This window comes from Halichoeres trimaculatus, unplaced genomic scaffold (genome assembly GCF_033239565.1).
Source record: "Halichoeres trimaculatus isolate MK-OKI-2021-1 unplaced genomic scaffold, fHalTri1.1 fHalTri1_scaffold_22, whole genome shotgun sequence".
Classification (NCBI taxonomy): domain Eukaryota; kingdom Metazoa; phylum Chordata; class Actinopteri; order Labriformes; family Labridae; genus Halichoeres; species Halichoeres trimaculatus.
In genome coordinates this window covers 2,149,884-2,174,050 of record NW_027437200.1, presented here as the reverse complement: position 1 = coordinate 2,174,050, position 24,167 = coordinate 2,149,884, and the positions used below count along the sequence as shown (strand labels likewise).

General features: G+C 43.5%; 3 protein-coding genes across 3 annotated transcripts; all 3 read left to right on the top strand.

Moving 5' to 3' along the window:
- Positions 1–965: 965 nt before the first annotated feature.
- LOC141784448 (galactose-specific lectin nattectin-like) lies at positions 966–2,231 on the top strand. The gene is made up of 7 exons (XM_074662287.1): positions 966–1,026; positions 1,121–1,195; positions 1,310–1,366; positions 1,525–1,628; positions 1,728–1,862; positions 1,965–2,076; positions 2,164–2,231. The coding sequence occupies exons 1-7, from the start codon at positions 966–968 to the stop codon at positions 2,229–2,231; spliced, it is 612 nt and encodes a 203-aa protein (XP_074518388.1).
- Positions 2,232–6,494: 4,263 nt separating this feature from the next.
- LOC141784447 (galactose-specific lectin nattectin-like) lies at positions 6,495–7,762 on the top strand. Its single transcript, XM_074662286.1, has 7 exons — positions 6,495–6,555; positions 6,650–6,724; positions 6,841–6,897; positions 7,056–7,159; positions 7,259–7,393; positions 7,496–7,607; positions 7,695–7,762. Exons 1-7 carry the CDS (start codon positions 6,495–6,497, stop codon positions 7,760–7,762), a joined length of 612 nt encoding a protein of 203 aa, XP_074518387.1.
- Positions 7,763–20,883: 13,121 nt separating this feature from the next.
- On the top strand, positions 20,884–23,258 carry LOC141784446 (ladderlectin-like). Its single transcript, XM_074662285.1, has 5 exons — positions 20,884–20,944; positions 21,064–21,179; positions 21,266–21,400; positions 21,498–21,606; positions 23,191–23,258. The coding sequence occupies exons 1-5, from the start codon at positions 20,884–20,886 to the stop codon at positions 23,256–23,258; spliced, it is 489 nt and encodes a 162-aa protein (XP_074518386.1).
- The last annotated feature ends 909 nt before the right edge of the window (positions 23,259–24,167 follow it).

The window sequence follows — 24,167 nt, the reverse complement described above, 5'->3', positions numbered from 1 at the left end:
GTGTTCAGGAAAGCAGTTTGAGATGATCAGAGCCTCATCCAGCTCATCCAGAAATCCAAATTTATCAGACTAGGTACTGTATTCCAGTCCTCTGTGGTCCAGTACTGGTGCACCCATGTGGATTGTAGCTGGGGTTTCCTGTTCTTAGCTCACAGGGGGTCACCTGGTGTGGTCTTCTGCTGCTGTAGCCCGTTTGCTTCAAGGCTGGATGTGTTGTGTTTGTTCAGAGATGCTCTTCTGCAGACCTTGGAGTGTTTTTGTTTCTTTTCACCTCCAACCAGTCCCTCCATTCTCCTCTGACCCCTGGAATCATCAAGGATTTTACTCCTAGAGAACTGCTGCTCTCTGGACGTGTGTTGAATTCCCAGTGGATCAGCAGTTTGTGAAATACTCAAAACAGACCAACAACCATGCAATGTTCAAAGTCACTTAAATCACCCCTAGGTTGACTGTTGCGTTGGAGGAAAATTTCTAGTTTCTTTCAGCAGAGACAATAATAGAGCTCCACTGATGGTCTCTGAGAGCTGAAAAACTTAAAGAGCACTCTAGGGTTGGACTTTCTGGTCGACCCTGTGTTGGCTTTTTAGGTCTCCTAAATACTTTTGGATTTTAAACCTTTTAAACCTTATGGTCAAACCTTATGTCAATAAAACACACAATATTTTCTTCTGGTCATTTCAGTTGATCCTCTTCAGGCTACACGTGACTCATGCTCATATTTCCTTGACCATGGGTTCATTTCCTTATTGATCGAACTTTGGAAAGCTTTTACAGGAACTACCTGAGTAAAGGTTAATGTATACATTCTGATAAGACACAAATAATTGATTCAAAACACAGACGAAGAGATAAGTAAGGGTATATAAGAGCCGCCAGGCTCAGCATCTCCACACAAGAAGCTCCAGGACTGTGAGAAGAAAGAAGAGAACCCATCCATCTTTTTCTGGACCTGCATCAACTCAGCCATGAAGATGCTGACTGCGTTTCTCCTGCTCTGTGCTGGGATGACCCTGACTGACGCTGCTGGTGAGTCCTGACAGGAACATGAAGACATGACAGAGACTGTTTAGAGTCTGTTGAGGAAACTAATGAGAAATTTAAATGCTGTTTAACCTTGTAGCTGTTCCAGAGGCAGAGCCTGATCAAATGATGGAGGAGGCGTCCATCCAAGGAGAGGAGCTGCTCCTGAATCTCAGTACGGTCCAACTCGCTCTTTCTCTTCAAATGCTCTGATGTGCTGCAGAAATCTGTGTGTGTGTTGAGTGAGAAGTGAAGAAGCTCATCACTGACTGCTGTGTTTCATCTGCAGCTGTTCCAGAAGCAGAGCTCCATGAGGAAATGAGCGGGGAGGCCCACCTTGAAGAAGGTGAGCTGGGGTTGGTAGTTCACACACTGGGATCAGCCTCTCCTTTCAAAGTCCTTCATCAACAAGCCCTTCAGAAAGTCCCACTGAGTACTCTGTAGACCAGTTTGGTCTCTCTTGGTGGTTCCTGTCCTTAGAATGCTTCTTTTCTACATTTGCAGGTGAAGGTGTGGTCTTCTCAGCGGGTTGTCCCAGTGGTTGGTCACGCTTCAATCATCGCTGTTTTCGCTACAATGGAGCAGCACAGCCTTGGGCTTTAGCCGAGGTAACCAGACTGATCTGGATTCAGTCCAGAGGACCCTGGAGGAGCTGCTCACTCTTTGTACTTCTTTGAACATTAGTCTGACTTTTCTCACCTCTGCAGGTAAACTGTCGGGCTCTGGGTGGGAACCTGGCATCAGTTCACAGCCTTGCTGAAGAACACTTTGTTAAGCGGCTGATACTGAGGGCCACTCACAGGTCTCCATCCGCATGGATCGGAGGCTCAGACTCACACTACGTACGTCACAGCATCATGCAACAGTTCTTACCTGAATTATTTCTTCATAGAACAGTTTTAACAGTTTTATCATGTCATTCTGATGTTTTGTTCTTTGTTCAGGAGGGTCTCTGGCTGTGGAGTGACAGCTCACGTTTCGCTTTCACCTACTGGTGTCGGGGAGAACCCAACAACCATGATCGTAACCAGCACTGCATCCAGATGAACTATGGAGGTACCCTGACTTCAAAGAGTCAAGTTTCATGTATTTTCAAGATTAACTCATTCAGTCAACATCACAAAGAGTTTTTTATTCCCACAGGTGGAAAGTGCTGGGACGATCTGCACTGCTACACTCATCGCCCGTATGTCTGTGCCAGGAGCCTCTGATCGTCTTTAGCTGGAGTCAGAAAACATCAAGAGAACAACTTCCTCTACTGTTCAATTATCTCTTTTCATTTTATAGCCATCGGCTAAAGATCTGAGCCCACGTCTTTGTTTTAACTACAGCTGTAATGATCCTTCAAACATGGAGAGTGACTGACACTAATGAAAGAAAATCAATGTCAAAGACAAAAAAACAACAGTGTTTTGTACATGCTTTTATTTTGAAGAGTAAAATGTGTTTGAGTTGTTTTGAGCAAAAAAAAAAAATGTCTGAATAAAAATGAGCTGTGGATTAATTTGTGTTTCATTTCTAAGAAGGAAATAAAGTTCAAATGGAAAAGTCTGGATCTGATTTTTTAATGGATTGATTGTTTTTCACCTGCCATAGAATGGCATCAAATACATGATTTGGGGGGAAAAATGAACGTGGTATTGTTTCAAAGTCAGAGTTCAATTAAAATTTAATCAATGATATGATCATTAAGATTTCCCTCTCCTCAACCTCCCACCTCCTGGTAACCACAACCAGTGGTATGGAGGAGACCTTGCTTTCCCCCTCTGCCCATCTCCAGCAAACCTGAAGTATATTCTGCTGGACTGCAAGACAAGCCTGCCACAAGGCAGGGCTGGAGACCAGACGGTCACACACCAACGCTGTACCTCCATCATCATCATCATCATCATCATCATCATCAATTCCTGTATCAGCAGCAGGTTTTGTCCATGAGGGAGAAGTGAGGACCAAGGTCAGCAGAAAATTGGACTATGGCCATCTGGGAGGGGCATGAGACTGGAGGTTGGTGGCAGATCTAAACCAGAGTGAACAGATTACTAAAGAGGAGTTATGATGCTGATTAAAGATAATGACAGTCAGTGCTGCAGAGACTTTAAACAACTGTGAGACAGACAAAGAATATGGAGTTTCAGAGTCCCAAGATCTTGCATCCAAAAAGATTGTCTGAAAAATGTGAACTGTGAAAAAAAAAGCTTCTCATGGTTCTCAAAGAGAGTGTTTCCAAGAGACTGACAGGAGGCTGTGAGTTTATTGAGACACGTAATGAGGGCATGCCCATTACCAGAGCTTGTCACCAGAATGGCATTTTAACACAGATCTTAGTGACTGGATTTGAAGCCAAAAATGAAATAAATCTCTGATAATTATTCAATGATTGTCTCTGAATTGATTTAGTTTGGTTACAACTTTTAATCTGAAAAACTATTCAGGAGTTTCACCCCACATGGCTTGTATTTAAAGGGCACCAAGTTTGGTTCTTTGTCATGTTTCCATGGTGTCTCAATAGGAAAAGTACTAGTTGCTGTCATGTCTGAACAGAATAAAAGTGTGGGAATACAAATTCTTCAGCCTAAAGACAACAGGAGAAGACTGGTTCCCTCACACGGCTTCTTAATTCAGTCCAGAGGGAAAGTGCACCTTTTTTACAGAGTTCACACCCTTGTACTTAGCACCCCAAAAATACACTGTCGCCCTCTAGTGGCATTTATATGAAACAACCTGGCATGCAAAACAACACCTGAATAACTGCTCATCATGCTTTTCTTCTCATACACGACAGTCGCCAACAGAAAGTCCAACCCTGGAAGGCTGTTTGAGCTTTGAAGCTCTCAGGGAACCATCAGAAGAGCTTTGTTATTGTCTCTGCTGAAAGGAAACTGGAAATTAAATTCATCGTGTTTCCTCCAACACAACAGTCCAGCTAGGGGGCAGTTCATTGGATGGATGGGCCCCTTACTGCAAAACTGAGCAATAACACCAATGATGCTGCTCACTAGGAGGAGTTTCATGAAGGAAATGACTGAATGGAGGAATAAAACTAGAACAAAGTGAACTACTGTAAAGATTTCTCCAAGGAAAAGTACCTTGGAAATAATAAAATAAGTTTTCCAACTAACCCAGAGCTATAAAACATAAAGCTCAAGGTCAAAGTTCAGCCTTTGTCATGTGTGTTTGTCATGTTACACTCTGTTTATCAGTTTAAGAGCTTTCCAACGTTCAAGCATTGAGGAAATAAACCCAATAACTGAGACAGTGCCAAAGTGGGTCACATGTAAACCTGAAGAGAATGGACTGTAACAACAGGAAGAGCAAATTATTTATTTTATTAATGTTTCATTTGATCAAAAGAATCTACTATCTATTTAACTTAAATCTGATTTGAATTTTGAGTATTAAAAACTATACTTGAGATCTTAAAACTCAACAAAGAATTTAAGCGTCATGTTTTATTACCATCCTTTTATAAAAAAAGGAAAGGTTAGAATACAGCTGCAATCAGCTGTATGAGAACCCCCTGGGCTAATGACCTCTGTAAAGGGTTAACTGGAGTCAGGAGCTCAGTCAGTGAGACCAGGTAAGAGGTGTTGGTCAAATCTGCCGTGCCCCATAAGGAACTAATGAACCTGGCCTCACACTAAAGAGCTCTCAGAACACCTAGGATGAAGAATTGTTGATTTGCATGGCACTGAAAGGGTTCCATAAGTCCCTCTAAAAGCCTGTATGTTCATCAGTCCACAGTTAGACGAACTGACTATAAACCAACTCCAGCTCTGTTGCTACTCTCCCACAGGGCGGCTGTCCTGTAAAGACGTTTGAAGTTTGTAAAAGAGCTGTAGGCAGATGAAACAAAGTGAAGTTGGAAGGAACACTCAACACACCAACATGGAAACCTCATCCCAGCTGTGAGGTACGGTGGAGGGCCCATGGTGGTTTGGGGTTGTTGCTGCCTCAGGGCCTGGACTTACATCTTACAGGAGAGCTAAAGGCCATCTGTCCACCAACTGAAGCTCAACAGGTGATGGGTGGTGCAGGACAATGAGCCAAAGCACTGGAGGTGATCATTAACAGAGGGAAACTCAACTTCTGGAGTGGCCCAGTCACTGTCCCCACCTCACCTGGCTGAGGCGCTGTGGCATGACCTGAAGGGAGCCATTCACAGCAGACATCCTGAAGGAGGGTCAGCCTGTTGTTACACCAAGGGTTAACGTCCTTTCACACACAAAGACAGAAAGTTAGAATCACAAATTCCACTTTGGTGCTGTGGAAAGCTCTAATCAAATCAAACATATATAAAAAAGTTTAACACAGAGGTCTGTATCCTTTACTTTCAGAAGAGCTGTTTTTCCCCAGTTTACTTTGAAGACATTGTGGAGTCACAGATCTACCTTATCTTCACAATGAAAACTAAAAAGTGTATACAGTTCTACACAGAGTAAGATGTAGTGAATAATTAATTTAACAATAAGTTATTTGGCAATTTATGATAGTGTACATGTGATGTTTGTATTTCTAATTAATTTAGAAAAATAATCATCATCATAGATTATAAATGTGCGAAAAGCTCCCTTCAAAAATCTTTCATCATACAACCCTTCATTTTTCATTCACGTTTATGTTAATAAACCATGTAAACACTGTGCTGATGTGTGGTTCTTGCTAGTGAAAGAAAACTTGAATTTGTTAATATATAGTGATAATGTTGCTCAACTCATCATTCTATGTTGTTTGCTAATGTCTAGCCACATATCAAGCATGTATATTTAAACTGGCACGTTGTCAGTAAAATGAATCCATCCACACAGAATTAAAATCTGTATTTTCTTCCAGATTAGTCTTTTAGTAGATGTAGTTATCTTCCCAGGGCTGTGAAACTTGAGGTTAGCCACAGGTGCATGGAAAGTTGGTGGGCTGTTGATGTTGTAGGAGGTGAAGGAGAGCGGTGGCAGACTTTATTGACAGATAGGATGAAGATTCAGTTCAACTAAATGTTGATGAAAGATTTGATTTGGTGCCAATGTCTTTAATCATCAATACCCTCTTTAAGAAAATCAAAATGATTGATTATTCAAATATTTTTCTGGGGCGACAAGGAGCCACTGCAAAGGAGTCAAAGAGCCTCATAAGGCAGAGCCACAGGTTGAAGACCCTTGGTTTAACATGTTCTTCTGATCATTACAGTTTAACCTCTTCAGGTCTGCAGAGGACACTCTCCCCCATATTCTCAGTGATTAAGTTCATTTCCTTATTTCCTGAACCTTGGAAAGCCCTGACAGTTATTACCAGAGAGTAAAGGTTGATGTGTACATTCTGATAAGATTCTGAAGAACTTAAGTCAAAACACAGACGAAGAGATAAGTAAGGGTATATAAGAGCCGCCAGGCTTTGCATCTCCACACAAGAAGCTCCAGGAGGACTGTGAGAAGAAAGAAGAGAACCCATCCATCTTTCTCTGGACCTGCATCAACTCAGCCATGAAGATGCTGACTGCGTTTCTCCTGCTCTGTGCTGGGATGACCCTGACTGACGCTGCTGGTGAGTCCTGACAGGAACATGAAGCCATGACAGAGACTGTTTAGAGTCTGTTGAGGAAACTAATGAGAAATTTAAATGCTGTTTAACCTTGTAGCTGTTCCAGAGGCAGAGCCTGATCAAATGATGGAGGAGGCGTCCATCCAAGGAGAGGAGCTGCTCCTGAATCTCAGTACGGTCCAACTCGCTCTTTCTCTTCAAATGCTCTGATGTGCTGCAGAAATCTGTGTGTGTGTGTTGAGTGAGAAGTGAAGAAGCTCATCACTGACTGCTGTGTTTCATCTGCAGCTGTTCCAGAAGCAGAGCTCCATGAGGAACTGAGCGGGGAGGCCCACCTTGAAGAAGGTGAGCTGGGGTTGGTAGTTCACACACTGTGATCAGCCTCTCCTTTCAAAGTCCTTCATCAACAAGCCCTTCAGAAAGTCCCACTGAGTACTTTGTAGACCAGTTTGGTCTCTCTTGGTGGTTCCTGTCCTTAGAATGCTTCTTTTCTACATTTGCAGGTGAAGGTGTGGTCTTCTCAGCGAGTTGTCCCAGTGGTTGGTCACGCTTCAATCATCGCTGTTTTCTCTACAATGGAGCAGCACAGCCTTGGGCTTTAGCCGAGGTAACCAGACTGATCTGGATTCAGTCCAGAGGACCCTGGAGGAGCTGCTCACTCTTTGTACTTCTTTGAACATTAGTCTGACTTTTCTCACCTCTGCAGGTAAACTGTCGGGCTCTGGGTGGGAACCTGGCATCAGTTCACAGCCTTGCTGAGGAACACTTTGTTAAGGGGCTGATACTGAGGGCCACTAACGGGTCTCCATCCGTATGGATCGGAGGCTCAGACTCACACTATGTACGCCACAGCATCATGCAACAGTTCTTACCTGAATTATTTCTTCATAGAACAGTTTTAACAGTTTTATCATGTCATTCTGATGTTTTGTTCTTTGTTCAGGAGGGTCTCTGGCTGTGGAGTGACAGCTCACGTTTCGCTTTCACCTACTGGTGTCGGGGAGAACCCAACAACTATTGGGGTAACCAGCACTGCATCCAGATGAACTATGGAGGTACCCTGACTTCAAAGAGTCAAGTTTCATGTATTTTCAAGATAAACTCATTCAGTCAACATCACAAAGGGTTTTTTATTCCCACAGGTGGAAAGTGCTGGGACGATCTGAGCTGCTATGATCATCGCCCGTATGTCTGTGCCAGGAGCCTCTGATCGTCTTTAGCTGGAGTCAGAAAACATCAAGAGAACAACTTCCTCTACTGTTCAATTATATCTTTTCATTTTATAGCCATCAGCTAAAGATCTGAGCCCACGTCTTTGTTTTAACTTCAGCTGTAATGATCCTCCAAACATGGAGAGTGACTGACACTAATGAAAGAAAATCAATGTCTAAGACAAAAAAACAACAACAGTGTTTTGTACATGCTTTAATTTTGAAGAGTAAAATGTGTTTGAGTTGTTTTGAGCAAAAATAAATGCTGAAAATGAGTTGTGGATTAATTTGTGTTTCATTTTAACAAAGAATTCACTTGGCAAATAGCACATTCTGGACCAGATCTTTTAATGGATTTCATGGTGTTTATTCCCCTGACTTGTTAAATCTGTGCAGGCTAGCATCAGTTAACATCAGTGAGTCCATCTCTGAGTGCCTCTAATGAAGAAGAGGAGAGGAAGAGGACGACTCTTGAGGTAAGAATTCAGCCAATCAGAGAATAATAATACAGCACAGAGCAGAAAAAGCAGGAAATGTTTTCCTGGAAGAGAAAATTTTCTTTGTTTGAACTTTAGTCAGACTTTAAAACAAAGTGGGAAGTGATGCATTGCAATGCATTTAATCTCACATTTAAAAACGTTTTATATTTTAGGATAATAGACGTAATCTAACATTCCAACACGCCATGTTCAGGGTTGATGTATGTTTATCTGGCAGATAGAAGGTTAGCTTCTGTCTCCAGCTTGTGTCTGTGAGGTCTCTTTGACCCTGAGTAAACTTCCACCCAGTCTCCTAGCTGCATGCTCTGATCCAATAGTCACACACTTTGATAGCACATCTCTCTGAAAACTGACACCAGCTGTGGGTTGAGACACTTGTGTCAGTCATAGTTTTTGGCCAATCACTCTCGGGTGTTTAGTTTAACTCAAACTCTTGTAGGCATAGCAATGACTGTTATAAAATTGTATTGCTCCTGGATATTGGGGCTCATTCTTTTGGGACCAGCGCTGTAAACCTTACCTATGACCAGAATACATGCTGAACTGAGAAATGGATCCTCTTCTTGTGATCTCTGGGAGTTGTTCGACTAAAGAACTGGGTAGGTTTTATTACAGAATTTATCGGCAGTCTTTCACTGTTCTATTGTGCATTGTGTTGCAGGTACTGTATTTTCTGCCACAAACAACCTGCAACTTGCTTTTAACAATATACAAGAGTGTCTCATAAACCTTAAACCTGTACTTAATACAATTAGAAATAAAATTCACGTTGTTCTCCAGGGCTAGGAAAATTCACTTTGAGAAAGCAGGTTCTTTCTCAAAGAGTTAGTGTCTTGTAACAGTGGTTCAGTGGCAGATAGAGAGTCTGTTACTTTCTGGACCTCCAGCTGCTCCTGACGAAACGGCAGGTGGACTGCCCTCTCAAGACAATAAGTTGATATCCAATCACAGATTTAAATGGTGCGTCCAATAGTTTAGAAGTGGTCTCCCATGACCTTTGATAAATCTGTCTGTGGCTTCCCATCATAGGCGCAAATCCCGGGGGGGACGCAGGGGTCATGTCCCCCCCTTCCATAAAGTTGTCCCCCCCTAAAAAATCCAGTTGTAATTAATTTTCTGATAGTAAGGTGTTTTGTTTCCAATGGTGTAATACAAGTCATGCTACTTAAAACACAATGATTGACGAGTTTAACTATTGAAAGATCACACACACACCCCTCCCTGCACGATCCTCGCAGTGGTTTGATCCGATCTATTTCTCCCGGCACGGATGCTGCAGCCGCGCACACACACGCACACAAATAAACGCATACAGACAGAGCGGAGGGTCGCGGTCAAGTAAGTAGCTTTCACTGAAAGACTTATCAATCATAACTTCACTTGTTAAACAGACACACAGAGAAAATGAAAAGCAAATGTCAACTCCTTTTTCCGAAGTCTGACAGTATGCTTTTAAAAAAAGGCACTGATTAAGCTTTCCATCCGATGTGGTGCGCACACACAGACACAGACTACAGAGCGCCAAGGATCGTGATTAAGTGCATTAAAACACTGAACAATTTATAAGTTAATTATCACACCGTTTGTTGCTGGCTGGCAAACAGCCTCTCCTCTATGATGCAAAGAAGGCTGTGACAGATAAGACAGACAGGTGACATGCTGACATTCTCGTCCTCTCATTTATGACACAAAGATTAAAACTATTTAAGATGCCTCTAGTGAGATAGAGGCATCTCTAGTGAGATTTATGAATTCATAGATGAAGCCATTATTTATTAAAGTCTTATGTTCTATTCTAGATTTATTGATTTAAAAATAAAGTAGTTATGACTGTGACTAAGATCTTGAATAGATCCAGTTTCTAATTCCATTCTGACTGTTAATATACATCCCTTATTGTCCTCCAATTAAAATCAACACTTTTTTCATTAATTTGGATAAAAAATACTAATTATTGAGTTCATAGTGTTATGGATGTGTTGTTAAATCTAGGCTGATTATCCATAGTTGGGACTAGTCACTGTATAATATCACAATATAAAACAACACAGCAAAAATTATAGCATTTATTCTTATGTCACCCCCTAGGAATCAGTCTCTGAAATTTTACTGTTTATTGTTCCCCCCAACAATGAAACGGGATTTTCGCCCCTGCTTCCCATTGCTGAGGGATCAGAACCAGACCCATTAGGCTCAATCCCAAACCGCCCCCTTACACACTAACTCTCCGTTTTAGCTGAGGGTCCGCCACATTCAGGGCCGTCCCAAACCTCGCGGTGCGGAGGGGGAGTGGACTGTTGAGCCCTTAAACAGCAGCCGTTTCCCTAACTGTCTACTACACTAGCAGTGCCTACTACTTTGGCTGAAATTCAGTCTGTAGTAGTCAGTATGCCAAAACTTGCAAAATCTGCAGTATACTAAAAATCCCCAGATGTCCTACCGATCCAGGAAAATTTCTCAGTATGCAATGGACCGATCTACTTGGCATACTGTTTCCCACAATGCATGGCACTAATGCTGCTTGTCCATGCCGGTGGCAGGTTTTGGTGAATTACTGCCATCTACTGGAATGAGTCAGTATCATAACTACAACACAACACTAATGTTACGGTCTGTGAGACAGAAGTGAAATAATGCGAAAGAAACAGTAAATCTTGTCGCTTCCCTTTGTAAAAGAGGCGCTTACTTCTACAAATTTATTAAAGCCCATAAAAATCACTAATTCACTTTTTTTAAAAACTATACATGGATTATATAGAAGAGTTTTTTACATGTAAAAAAATAAAAATCCCTTCCTGATTTATTTTTAGTAAACGATACAACTTTTGGTGTAAGAATAGAAATCATGTATGATGATTCTGTGTGATATGATTGAAAAAATAACTAAAATGCCAAGATCTGCCCATAGATTGTTCTGTACATTTATAATAAACACAAAAAAAACCCTTCTAAAAACCGAAAACCAGAGTAGTGTACTACAAAACAGACCCAAGAGAACAGTCATAGTACATACTACAAGCAAAGCACTGCACTTTATTTTAAGCAAGTAAATTAAAACAAACAGTTGTATTGTTTAGTTCAGTGTTTTGGTGTTGTAATTACCTACGATACACCAATATAAATTATTTTGTCGGCCGTACCCTCGTGTGAAAACCAAGGCAATATTATCCTCGTGTTTTGACATTTTATACGCTGTAATTCTATTCTTATGTTGATTCTGTCAAATCAAATAAATGTTGATTTCAAAACTCAATCACTGTGATTGTTTACTGGATTGATTATTAGGTCTACTTAACTTGAATAAACGAAAATAGACAGATAAGCCTGGCCATATGAGTAGCTTTTAAAGACATAGGGGGTGGGGGTGGGGCGGAGAACTTATGACGACTGGTCACCCCCTGTGCCGGCATTTGTTTCCCATCCCCTTAAATGGACAGATAAAGCCTGATCATACAATTGTTTCTTTCATAAGGACTGCAGATACTGCTCTATAATCCCTGTAAATATGAAGAAGTTTCAGTTTTTCTAGACAAGAAATAGGTGGATACAAATTATTATTATTTAAATTATTTAATAGTCATTGTTTTTACGTTCTACTTTTAAAGAATTATCAACATGTATGAGTGAGGGGGTACTTATGGAATGACAAAAAAGCTCAGGGGGTACGCAAGACAAAAAAAAATTGGGAACCACTGGCTCAAAAGCACTCCAAAATAGATGCTGAGAAGAAGGTATGTCAGTTAGCTGTCATATATACCGTAGATACTTAGCAAGACAACAACAAAAAAAACAACTTTTGTTTTGTGGATCAAAGGGGCAATCACACATATGGCCTCCTGCAGCGCCATTCCCCCTGCTGATCAATGTGGCCTGTGGTCACACTGCTCCAATATGAACCAGACTGAAGCATGATTGCCTCTTATACATGCGTCAATTCTCTTTTTACAGAAAAGGAGGTCTCATCAGAGTCAGCACCATAAGAAAACACAGAGAACGTGGTGACAATTTTTACCCTTTTTGGTTTATGTTTAAGTGTTTTGGTCTGAAATAGCCCTCCCACAAGCCCACCAATTGAAAGGATTGTGGAGGGGAGCAGTTGAAGATTGTACATCATGGATTATATGTCACGGTTTATACCTCATGGATTAAACATCATGAATTATGGGTCATGGATTATATGCCATGGATTATATATTATGGATTATATGCCATGGATACTACATCATTGGCAATATGATGCCATTGTAACTTGCTAAATGCTGCAAAGTCCTGTACTCGTGGTGGGCTAAGATGAGATCAAAATCCTAATTTTGTCCTGATGTTGGGTTTCTGCCAATTGAATTTTATTAACATTTACGGATCTAGACCTGTTAATGTTTTTGTACAGTGTCTTGAGATAACATTTGTTTTGATTTGGTGCTATACAAATAAAGACTGATTGATTGATTGATTGACAATATATCATGTATTATATGCCATGGATTTAACAATATGTATTTTATGTCATGGATTATACGCCATGGATTATAAATCATAGATTATATGTCATGGATTATATGCCATAGATTATATGTCCCATATTAAACACCATTAAACACTCAACTACAGCAGAGCCACAGAGCAGAGCCACAGAGCAGAGCCACATCTGGCCTCTTCCAGCTACAGCAGGCCTCTTTTCCCATCTATTTAACTGCTCCACCTACTACCCACCAACTAACCCTGGGCAAACCTGCTCGCTAGCTGCTGCATCACTGCGAAAGACCTTTCTCTGGACTACAGGCCCTGATTTCAGTCCAGCAAGTGGACTATCAGCAGCAGGCCCTGTTTTTCTGAAGCCCTTGCTGAAGCAGCAGAAGCACCCAGGCCTCTACAGCAGCAGCACTCGGCTAAAGCTAGCTGCTTCATACCCTGGTTTGCCGGCTGGATAGTGATCAAACACCTCCAAGGACCACCGAGTTTCTAATAACCAGGACGTCAACTATCCGCAGCGGGCCCTGTTTTCTGGGGCCCCCGCCGGTAAGTTTTTGCTGACTTTTTTTCTACACCTGCTGTCTCCCTGCTACCACCCCTGCTAACGCTAAGCCTCCTCACCGCTGCGGGCTCCGTGTTGGAGCCCCTGCGTGTAAGTGCCTGTACCTGCCCCTGCAAATCATCTGCTACCCCCTCGTCACTTCTCTGCCACAAACCTGCACTGTGCTTTTAGACCTGTACTGGCCCCTGTTGTCTTTGTTTTGCTCCAGGCATCATGGCTCCACTTACCTCTCCTTCTGGCTGCATCAACTGCACCGTCCTCTCTGAAAAAGTCACCGAGCTGGAGCGGCGTATCTCCACACTCTACACACTTCGTGAAGCCGAGCTGCAAATGGACGCAATCATCTTCCGTACTACTCAACCGGTGTCCGTGCCTTCCAGTTCCGATCAGCCCATCCGACCCTCTCCCCCTGGTGTCACCGCTCCCGACGGGGCAGCTGCTGCCTCAGAGCTCCTTCCTCCGATCTCCCCCAGAGAGCACTCCTGGATCAGGCAGGGCGCAAAGCCCAAGACAATCGCCACCTCCACTCCGCGAGATCCTGCATCCTGGACCCTGGTCGCTCCCCGTAGCGGGAGATCTCAGCAGCCCCCCGACTCGCTCCTTCACACAGTCCATCTGAATAACAGATATGACGCCCTTGCCCGACAGGATTTCACTCTCAAAAAGGATACTAAAACCCCTCAGCTGCTTTCCCCCCTGTCCACCAACCCGCCGTCTCTTCAGACTTCCTCTCACCGCCGCCTATCCATCCCGCACTTCACACCGGCTCCAGCTCGGCTGCCTGCCACGCGCCCCCCTCATGCCGCTCTCCAGCCGCTGGGATGCCTCCGTCCAGCACTGATCCCTCTCCAACTTCGTCAATCCCTCGCCCCCTTTTCCCCCCTACTACCTTGTTGCTTGGCGACTCCATCACCAGAAATGTCAGTTTTTTCAATGTCATCACTCACTGTATCCCTGGGGCATCCGTCACTAACATCCTCAATAAACTCCCAGTCATACTCCACACACTACCTCCATCTGTCCATAGAGTAATTATTCATGTCGGCTGTGTACATGCATCCCGCCGACAGTCCGAAATCACAAAAACTGTCTTCAATAAACTCTTCCATTACATCCAAACCACCGGGAAGTCAGTCTTTATCAGCGGCCCAGTCTCTCCCCAAAACCGTGGCCCAGGACTCTTCAGCAGGATCCTCTCGCTGCACACCTGGCTCCAATCAGCCTGCAGGTCTCACTCTCTGAGCTACATAGACAATTTTAACTTGTTCTGGGCGCGCGAATCCTTTTTTAGAACAGACGGGCTCCATCCTAATAAGCTGGGCAGTCGTATTTTAACAGCTAATATCCAGCATGCGGTTCAAAATCCACCATGTGACTGACTGTTTACACCTCGCACACAGCTCCCCCTGTCTTCTTCTACGATACTATTTTCAAACACCTCCACTTCTCACAGCGCCCTCATCAGGCCCCAGAGCTCACCTTCTCCCACTGCAGATCCTCTTCACATCCAGCCTGTCATCTCCGCCAGACCGTTCACCCTTCAACACAGACGCAACTACAGTAACACTCATAACCTCATCCATATTGTCCCCTCTGCTCCCATAACTCATAAACCCCAGCAGCACATCCTCAAGTTTGCTCTCCAAAACACTCGCTCCCTCAACAGTAAAGCTGTCATCCTGAATGATTTCATTTTGGACAATAACCTGGACTTCCTTTGTATCACTGAAACCTGGCACACTCATCTGGACTATTTCTCCCTCAATCAAGTCACCCCCCCTGGATACAAGTACATTGACAGACCCCGCCCCTCTGGTAGAGGTGGTGGCGTTGCCTCTGTTTCCAAGGACTTTTTCAAAACAAATCCCATTTCCACACCTACTGTTGAATCTTTCGAACATATCACTTTCAGAGTACTTTCCTCCACTCCCTTTGTCATCTCGATTATCTACCGGCCACCCAAACCGAATCCATCCTTCCTGTCTGACTTCACTGACCTCGTCACCCAGCTATCAGCCCACTCACCCTCTGTTCTACTTCTCGGGGACTTCAATTTTCACATTGACAATGAGAACTGCAAACATGCCTCTGATTTCCTGGACCTCCTCGACTTCCTGAACCTCTCACAACACATCAACTTTCCCACCCACTCCTACGGCCACACCCTGGACTTAGTCTGCACCTCCGGTCTCAACATCCAAGAACTCACCTGTTCCGACCTCCATATCTCTGATCACCTTGCCATAGTTTTTGACATCCATCTCCCAACCCCTGTTCTCAAAGAAAAACGTACTTTATCCTACAGAAATATCAAATCCATCCTGCCCCATGACCTCGCAGTTTCACTTAGCACTGCTTTAACCACCCACCCCCCTCCATCAATGGACAACCCGGACAAACTTATTACCCACTACAACAGCTGTCTCTCCACCTGCCTCAATCAGTTTGCCCCCTTAAAAACCAGAACCGTTTCTTTCACCCACCCTGCCCCCTGGTTCACCCCTCATCTCCACCACCTGAAATCCAAAAAACGCCAGCTAGAGAGACTCTCAAGAAAAACAAGACTCACTGTTCATATCCAAGCTTACACAGACCACCTCCAACTATACAGATCCGCCCTCACCCACGCCCGCTTCAACTACTACTCCAATCTCATTAACACTGGCTCGAACAACCATAAGGCTCTTTTCTCCACCATCAACAAGCTCCTTAACCCCACAAACAATACCACAGACTCCTTCACCACTGAAAAATGTAACTCCTACCTCTCATTCCTTCAAACAAAAATCAACAGCATATACAGTTCTCTACCCACACCGCCCCCCTCTCATGTCTCCCCCCTCCCCACTGCTCCTCTCATCACCTCTCCACTTTGCAAATTCTTACCCATTTCCCAAGCCGACCTGTCAAAAATCATTACTACTATGAAATCCTCCACTTCTGTCCTCGATCCCATCCCCTCTTCCCTTGTTAAAGTCTGTCTCCCCACCATCTCCCCGCTTATCAACGCCATCGTCAATTCCTCCATCACCTCCTCCACCGTTCCTCCGTTGCTGAAACTGGCTGCCATAACCCCCATCCTCAAAAAACCTGGACTCAACCCCGATGACCTCCACAACTTCTGCCCCATTTCAAATCTCCCCTTCATTTCCAAAATACTTGAAAGAGCCATTGCATCCCAGATCAAGACACACCTCACCAACAATAACCTGTATGAACAATTTCAATCCGGATTCCGTACCCACCACAGCACAGAAACTGCTCTCCTCAAAATAACCAACGACCTCCTCCTCTCCTCTGACTCCGGCAAACTCACCATCCTCATTCTCCTGGACCTCACTGCCGCCTTTGATACCATCAATCACTCCATCCTGTTATCCCATCTCAAATCCCATCTCCTCATCACCGACGACGCTCTCTCCTGGATACAATCTTATCTAACAGACCGGAAACAATTCATCTCCACCAACAGCTGCTCCTCCACTACTGCCCCCCTGTCCCAAGGTGTCCCTCAGGGCTCGGTGCTTGGTCCCCTCCTCTTTATCCTGTACCTCCTCCCCCTCGGTCAGATTATCCATCACCACGGTCTCCATTTCCATTGCTATGCAGATGACATTCAATTATACATATCCACAAATTCCATCAACCCTCTGATCCACTCCACCCTCTCTGACTGCCCCTCTGACTGCCCCTCTGACATCAACTCCTGGCTAGAAACAAACTTCCTCAAACTCAACAGTTCCAAAACAGACATCCTCGTCATAGGTCCACATTCCCTCATCTCCGCAGCCAAAGACTTCCACCTCACCTTCAACAGCACCACCCTATCACCCGCACCCTACTGCCGTAACCTTGGAGTCATCTTGGACAGTTCCCTCAATTTCAACCAACACATAAAATCAGTAACAAAAACAGCTTTCCACCACCTCAAAAATATCGCCCGCCTTCGCCCCTCTCTCTCCTTCCCTGCAGCCGAAACCCTCATCCACGCTTTCATCACCTCACGCATTGACTACTGCAATAGCATCCTCTACGGCTCACCATCCACCCTCCTCAATAAACTTCAGTACATCCAGAACTCCGCCGCTCGCCTCCTCACTCACACCCGTTCCCGAGAGCACATCACCCCCATCCTTCACAACCTGCACTGGTTCCCTATCCCATTCCGCATCACATTCAAAATCCTTCTGCTTACCTACAAAGCCCTCCATAACCAGGCCCCCCCCATACCTCACCATTATGCTCCACCCCTACATCCCTCCCCGTCCCCTCCGCTCCTCGGATTCTAACCTCCTCACCGTCCCTAGGACCAAGCACCGAACCTGGGGGGACAGAGCTTTTTCAGTTGCTGCCCCCTCTCTCTGGAACTCCCTCAAAACATCCGTGACTCCACTGACCTCACCACCTTCAAATCCAGTTTAAAAACACACCTCTTCCGCACTGCTTTCAACCACTAATCCACAGTCCCTCCTCAACGCTCTATGTTTTTACCTTTGCACTGTAACCTTCCGTTTTTATCTGTTTTCTGTTGTTCACGTGTCTTTTATCTGCACTTTTAACTTTTTATGTAAAGCGACTTTGAGTTTCTTTTAAAAGCGCTCTATAAATAAAATTTATTATTATTATTATTATTATGTTTACGTCATGGGTTAGATGTCATTGATTATACCTTTTGGATTATACGTCATAGAATTTATACATGAATTATATGCCATGGATTATACACCATAGATTATACAACATGGATTATACAACATGGATTATACACCATAGATTATAGAACATGGATTATACACCATAGATTATATGCCATGTATTATACATCATGTATTATTTGTCATATCCCATTTGCCTGTGTGCGTGTGCATGCTTGTGCTTAAAGTGTATTGTGCCAAAGCACACCTTCCTGAAATCTACTAAAGCCCAGGTAGTGTACTGTGCCTCATCATCGTACGGAGTGATCTCACTGTCCAGACAAACTGGACCTCAGGGTTGAAAGTGGCTGGTATGACCCGGCTCAAATAGGCGATCTAGTCTCTCTACAGCCTCATGTTCGGATCCAAGGGCTACCAACCAAAGCTGCAGGAGCTTTCTCCAGTTGGGTGTGTAAAAAGATGCTCAGCAAGCATCAGGGTCCAGGGTCTTTGTGTTATTGTACCCGTTATGTAAGTTTCTTAGGATAACAGCTGAAAGCACAAGGACTTTGGGTCTGGGAACCCTTTGAGCTGTAGTTATTTTGGGCACTGAATACACCTGAACTTTAGTCAATCAATTTTAGTTACAACATTTCTCTGTACTAAAGTATAACTTTCAAAAGACATTTAAACTTACAATAGGTGAGTTTAAATTTAAGTCGGGGCACCACCCAGTTTAGAGAAAACAGGGAAACTTTAGAAAGGTTTACTGTAATAATTTGTGATTTAATAATTAATAGAAGTATTAATTGTCAAGTCTCAGTATCAAAAGGCCGCTACATCAAACGTGAATTCTTTTGAATGGTGTACAGAGGCCGTTAATTTCAACCACACAAAGACAGAAAGCAATTTCTTTATATATAAAAAGTTTATTCACTAACTAAAAGAAGAAAATGTGCATGAATAAATAAACAGGTGAAAGATATAAAAGGATAAATGCATTGATGAATGGAAAGTGAAACTGATCATAAAAACCGGAGTAAAGGGAATAAAATGACACAAACCAACCCACATAAACTAACTAACCCACCCAAGATCTCTGGGGCATTGACCACGATATACCAGTAAATGCAAGATTGTCTTACACAAGTCCTGAGGCCGATGGTGAGAGTGGAGGGGGCGACGGAGGTGGCTGGGTCCTGTTGCAGATGTCTACTGGGTGATGGAGAGGCTGGAGGCCTACTGCAGGTCATCTGAGCGTCACGGAGGTGATGTCCGATGAGTTGAGTCCGTAGAGTCGATTCTAACAGCGGCAGTAACGGCTGGAACAGCGGCGAAGATGCCGGGCGTCGGGTTGAAACTTTGGCAGAGTTCCAAAGTTGAATCACTGCAGGGAAAGCAGTGAGCAGCGCTCGTCTCCTGACGTCAGCGCATGAGGGGGAATCCCCGTCGATCAGCTGGGTGTCTCAGGGAGAGACCCAGGCACCGATAGATGACTGGATGCAGTCGGGCTGAGGTGACTTGCGTCTCAGCCTGTAGAGTCTGGAGCCGGTGATGAGTTTGGAGTTGGCATGTGCGTTGCCAGTTGAGGAGCAGAAGAAGAAGAAGAGCCTTCTGGATGAAGGGTGAAGAGAAAAGCCTAGATGAGGGGTAGAGGAAAGAGCCTTCGTGGAGAAGGATAGAGGAAAGAGCCAATGTTCTTGTCCTGGTGTGGAGTTTTACTCAGCTCTTCCCGCCGAGTCAGTGAGGTCACTCCAGGCTGACGCCCCTCCACGTCTCATCTTTCTGCACGTGGATCAGATTGTCCCAGAGATCACTAACTAACTATAACTTTAAACTGTAAAGAGATTCCTACATGTAATAGTCAAAATCACATTTCTTATGATTTAAGCTTCACATCAAGACTAAACATGACAGGTTTTCCTCTTTAAGAACCCAATAAAATAAAAATCAAGATATTACAATGGAAAGACAGCAGTTTTCACACACACATTATCAATGATTCTCATTACACAGTACATGTTTGCAAAGGTGAAGATATACAAGTAAGTCTTAGTGTAAAAACATCATTTTTGTGTTGTTCTCAACTGTGTGAATTAAAGAGTCTTTGTCTTTGAGGAGAAGGAGGGGAGCAGATCTTCTCCTGGCATTCCTTCTCTCTTGTTCCCAGAGAGAAAGGTCGAGGGTCACAAGATACTAGGTGGAGGCTGAGAGGTCTCTCCAGCCTCTCCCTGAAAGAAAGATGTCTATACAGTTTCACATGTCCGCCAGGTGTCAACGAAAAGTCTTCGAATTACAGCAATGTCTTAATGTTTTATAGTCTTGCAAACATCAGAGGAAGGGATGAGGCAGACTTGGCGAGAAAACCACTTTAGCGCAGAGGTCTGTTTTTCCAAAACTTGCTTTATTACCTCTCCTTCCTTGGGGGGGTTAAAGTTGGAGACCAGGTCAGAGCTGCGAAACCAGGTCCCAGCCTGACTTACGTTACAAGACTTGAACCATTGACTTTAGAATATTGTACATATTTCCCCAACAATAATAAGAATAATAAGACTGGATTCAGGATCAGATCTAAAGCTTTTTGCAGGTTCATTGAAGATACACCTATGGACAGACCTCAGTCCTCTAGTATATCTCCTAGTTATAGTCCAATTTGATGTCAAGGTGTGTGTGTGGGCACTTCTTTGGCAAAATTTTTGCTCTTTCCAAGAGAAACACTGGGGTCGGCCAAATCACTCCCCTAAATTTATCCTGTTAACTTGAACTTTGGTCAGCCTCTAAAACAAACAGCATCTGCTGATATGTTCTTCCTAAAAAGGTAATGAAGTGTTTATTGAGGATTGACCCATAGTGTTTCTCATTGTATATAAGAGCTGACTTCTACAGCCTCTACACACAGCAGGGCTAAAGATCTTCATCCATTCCTCACTTACACCATCTGCATCAACTCAGCCATGAAGATCCTGACTTCAGTTCTCCTGGTCTGTGCTGGGGTGGCCCTGGCTAACGCTGGTGGTGAGTCCCAACAAATGGTCCAGTTTTAGTGAATTTTAACTCTGATGAACAACTAAGATATCAAGCTTTATTAAACTTGCTGCATCCCAGGGACATCAACTCAATCCTTTCTCCCCTAGATGGTGTCCTCCAGATCAACATCAACAGATTTGCATCTTGTCCTGCTGGTTGGATTGGCTGCAGTGGCCGCTGTTTTCTCTACGTTGACACACCAAAATCTTGGGCAGATGCTGAGGTAATCAGAATCAGTTTTGTACTTTGGTGTGTCTTTTATTTATTTGTATGACTCTCTGTGTAATGTCTCAAACCTCGTTCCCATAGAAACATTGTCTGTCGCAAGGGGGGAATCTGGCATCAGTGCACAGCCATGTTGAGCATGACATTATTCAAGGCATGCTTCTGAGGGCCACCAATTCCCATCCACTGGCATGGCTCGGAGGCTCAGATGCAGCACAGGTACATCACTGATAGTCCAGTATTTAGAAGTGTCTCCAGTCCTTTTTGGTTGCAGTCCTACTGAGCAGCCTCTTCTATGGGACTCCTGTCTCTGCAGGAGGGTACCTGGCTCTGGAGTGATGGGACACCTTTTGATTTCGAACACTGGGATGTTGGGCAGCCTGACAACAAAGCTAACGCAGGCTGCATGCTGATGAACTTTGGAGGTAAAACTTACAGCTTGATGAACTTTGATTTCATTGTTATCTTGGGGTCCGAGCAGGGTTTTTTCCTAAAACAACGCAAAGCAGACAATAATACAGCAGCTGTCCATGAACAGTCAAAGCAAAAGGATGAGTCCTGATCAGACAGGACTCCCAGGTTCCAAACACAAGTTAACACTTAACAATAACCATCGTCAAAAAGGTAAAGAAGGGTAAATGGATCATTGATGTAAAAATTAGTCAGTAGTTATTCACTGTGAAAGGGGCTGTGAGAAGTTTCTGAGTGATTTTGAAAACAGTATCTTCTAGATATAGAATAGAATAGAATAGAATAGAATAGATTAGAATAGAACTTTATTGTCATTGTAACAAGCACAACGAAATTGAAGTCCCAGCAGCAATCAAGAAAACAAAAGTAAGAAAGTGTATAGAAAGTGCAAAAAGGTCCATAAGAAAATAAATGGACAGCTTGTCCATCATTGTCCGGTTCAGCCAGTCTCCACCTCCACAGGGTCCAGGACTGAGCTTCTTCAGCAGTCTGTTCAGTCTCTGTCTCCTGGATCCTGTCTGCTCACAGCAGGCAAAGCTCTTCCAGTGTGGCGCTGGTGTCTGATGTTATCTCTGTTAGCCATGTCTGTGAATAGCATGATGCTACTCTGCCCTCTGGTATTCCCTCTGTTACTGGATTAGCATGGCTAGCTTGTCCATCTAACTGGAGATAGATTTTATGTTCCCAATAACGATGGATGGAAGGACAGATCCATGTCGTCACTTCTGTCGCTCACACCTGAGAACCAGCACGTCGTTCTCACCTCCTTCTCCTCACCTTGTGGGGAAACATCAGGCCTTGCACCAGTTAGCACTGACATGTTACAGGCTGCTAACAGCTGAGTTCACATGTAAACAATGCAGCCATGGCTACATGTAGGATCTCCAGACAAACACAGGAGAAAAAGTAGTAAAAATATCACTGAAGCCACAAAAAGTTTGGTGTCCATGACCAACAATGAACCATACAAAGTAATGATCCACCCCAAATACAAATATCACAAAAAAGAGATGAAAAATTTACAATAAATGGACAAAGAAGAGAGAGCTGCTGCAAAAGGCAGCCATAGCCAACACGGCGGCGCCTAGCAACCTGAGCCAAGCAATATATGCCTGATCCAAATCCACACTTTAAACATTATTATCAGCGCCAATAAAGGTTATTTCAAAATGCTACCTCATAGTTACCCAGTTGGGTCGAGCACAACTGGCTTGATTTACAGGACGTGAACTAAGTGATTAGTCCCTGCTCTCTGCTTGAAGGTGAGGTAATCAGTGAATTCAGCTGGTGGAGTTTTTGGTTGGAAAGAAAACCTGCAGCCTCTTGGCCCTCCCTGGCACGAGTTTGAGATCCCTGCTTTAAAGAATGGTTAATGATTCTGTTTTTTTCTGACTGCCTTGATGGATCTTACAGTGTGTCATCTGTATACAGGTGAAACTGTTATTAACAGAATATTAGCAAAATATATACACAAACTGCATTCAGCCACTCACTTTGAGAAAATAAATGCCAGATGAACTCTCTGTATCTTTTTACAGATGACAAGAAATTCGACGACCAACCTTGTGATTACCTGAAGTCTTTTGTCTGCGCCAAAACTCTTTGATGTCTCTTTGGATCGCAGAACAACAATCATGACCAAGGGCGTAGCTCTATGAAAGTATCTTGGTTGGAAGTGTTGTTTTTTTCTGGATTCATTTGCTATAAAATCAATAAACCTTCAAACCCTGTCCATGAGTCTGATGAAAAAGCTCTCCATTACTTCATTTGAAGCATGCGCTCTTATTGTGAAAGATTAAATAAACTACTCCCTTCCTGTGTCACCTTCACTTTTTAAACCCAGGATTCTGTATGTGGATGAAATATCACACATCAATTAAAGAAAGAAAAAAGATATTTTGACTTGGCTCAGGGGATGTTTTTCAGAGATAACAGCTGTTTTCTTTCAGGCTCAGTAATTAGAGAGGAAATTCAATCAGGCTTTCCTCTCCAGAGGCCAGCATTTACAGGATCAAAACCTTCTAATTCATGTGTGTTGATGTGTGTGTTTGTAGTGCAGGCATTAGGACAGAAAAATGATTAATGAAAAGGAATAAAAAACAAAAAAAGAGTGGAATGGTTCTGACCAACATGTGTCCCTCTGAAATGGTGAAGGTGTGCCAGAAAAGCAGAACACTCCTCTGATCCTTGCATAAGTAAATGCACATGTAAAACCCACTTCACCACCTTTTTTTGGACGTACACACTGTCACTAATTATGTAGATGACATGACAGAGGCCCCGTTGGTCTGGATATAAATAGAGGAGCTACAGAAACCCCCTCTGTGTCAGCTCGCAGCTTGATTCTGTAACTGAACTACGTTTGGTTTGATTCTGGAAGCAGCACCATTGCTCCTATCATGAGTCGGCAACCTGTGGCTCTGGAGCCTCATGCAGCTCTATGACTCCTTTGCAGCGGCTTCTTGTAGCTTTAAAAAAAAATATTCTTGAACTATATAAATATATTTAATTTCTT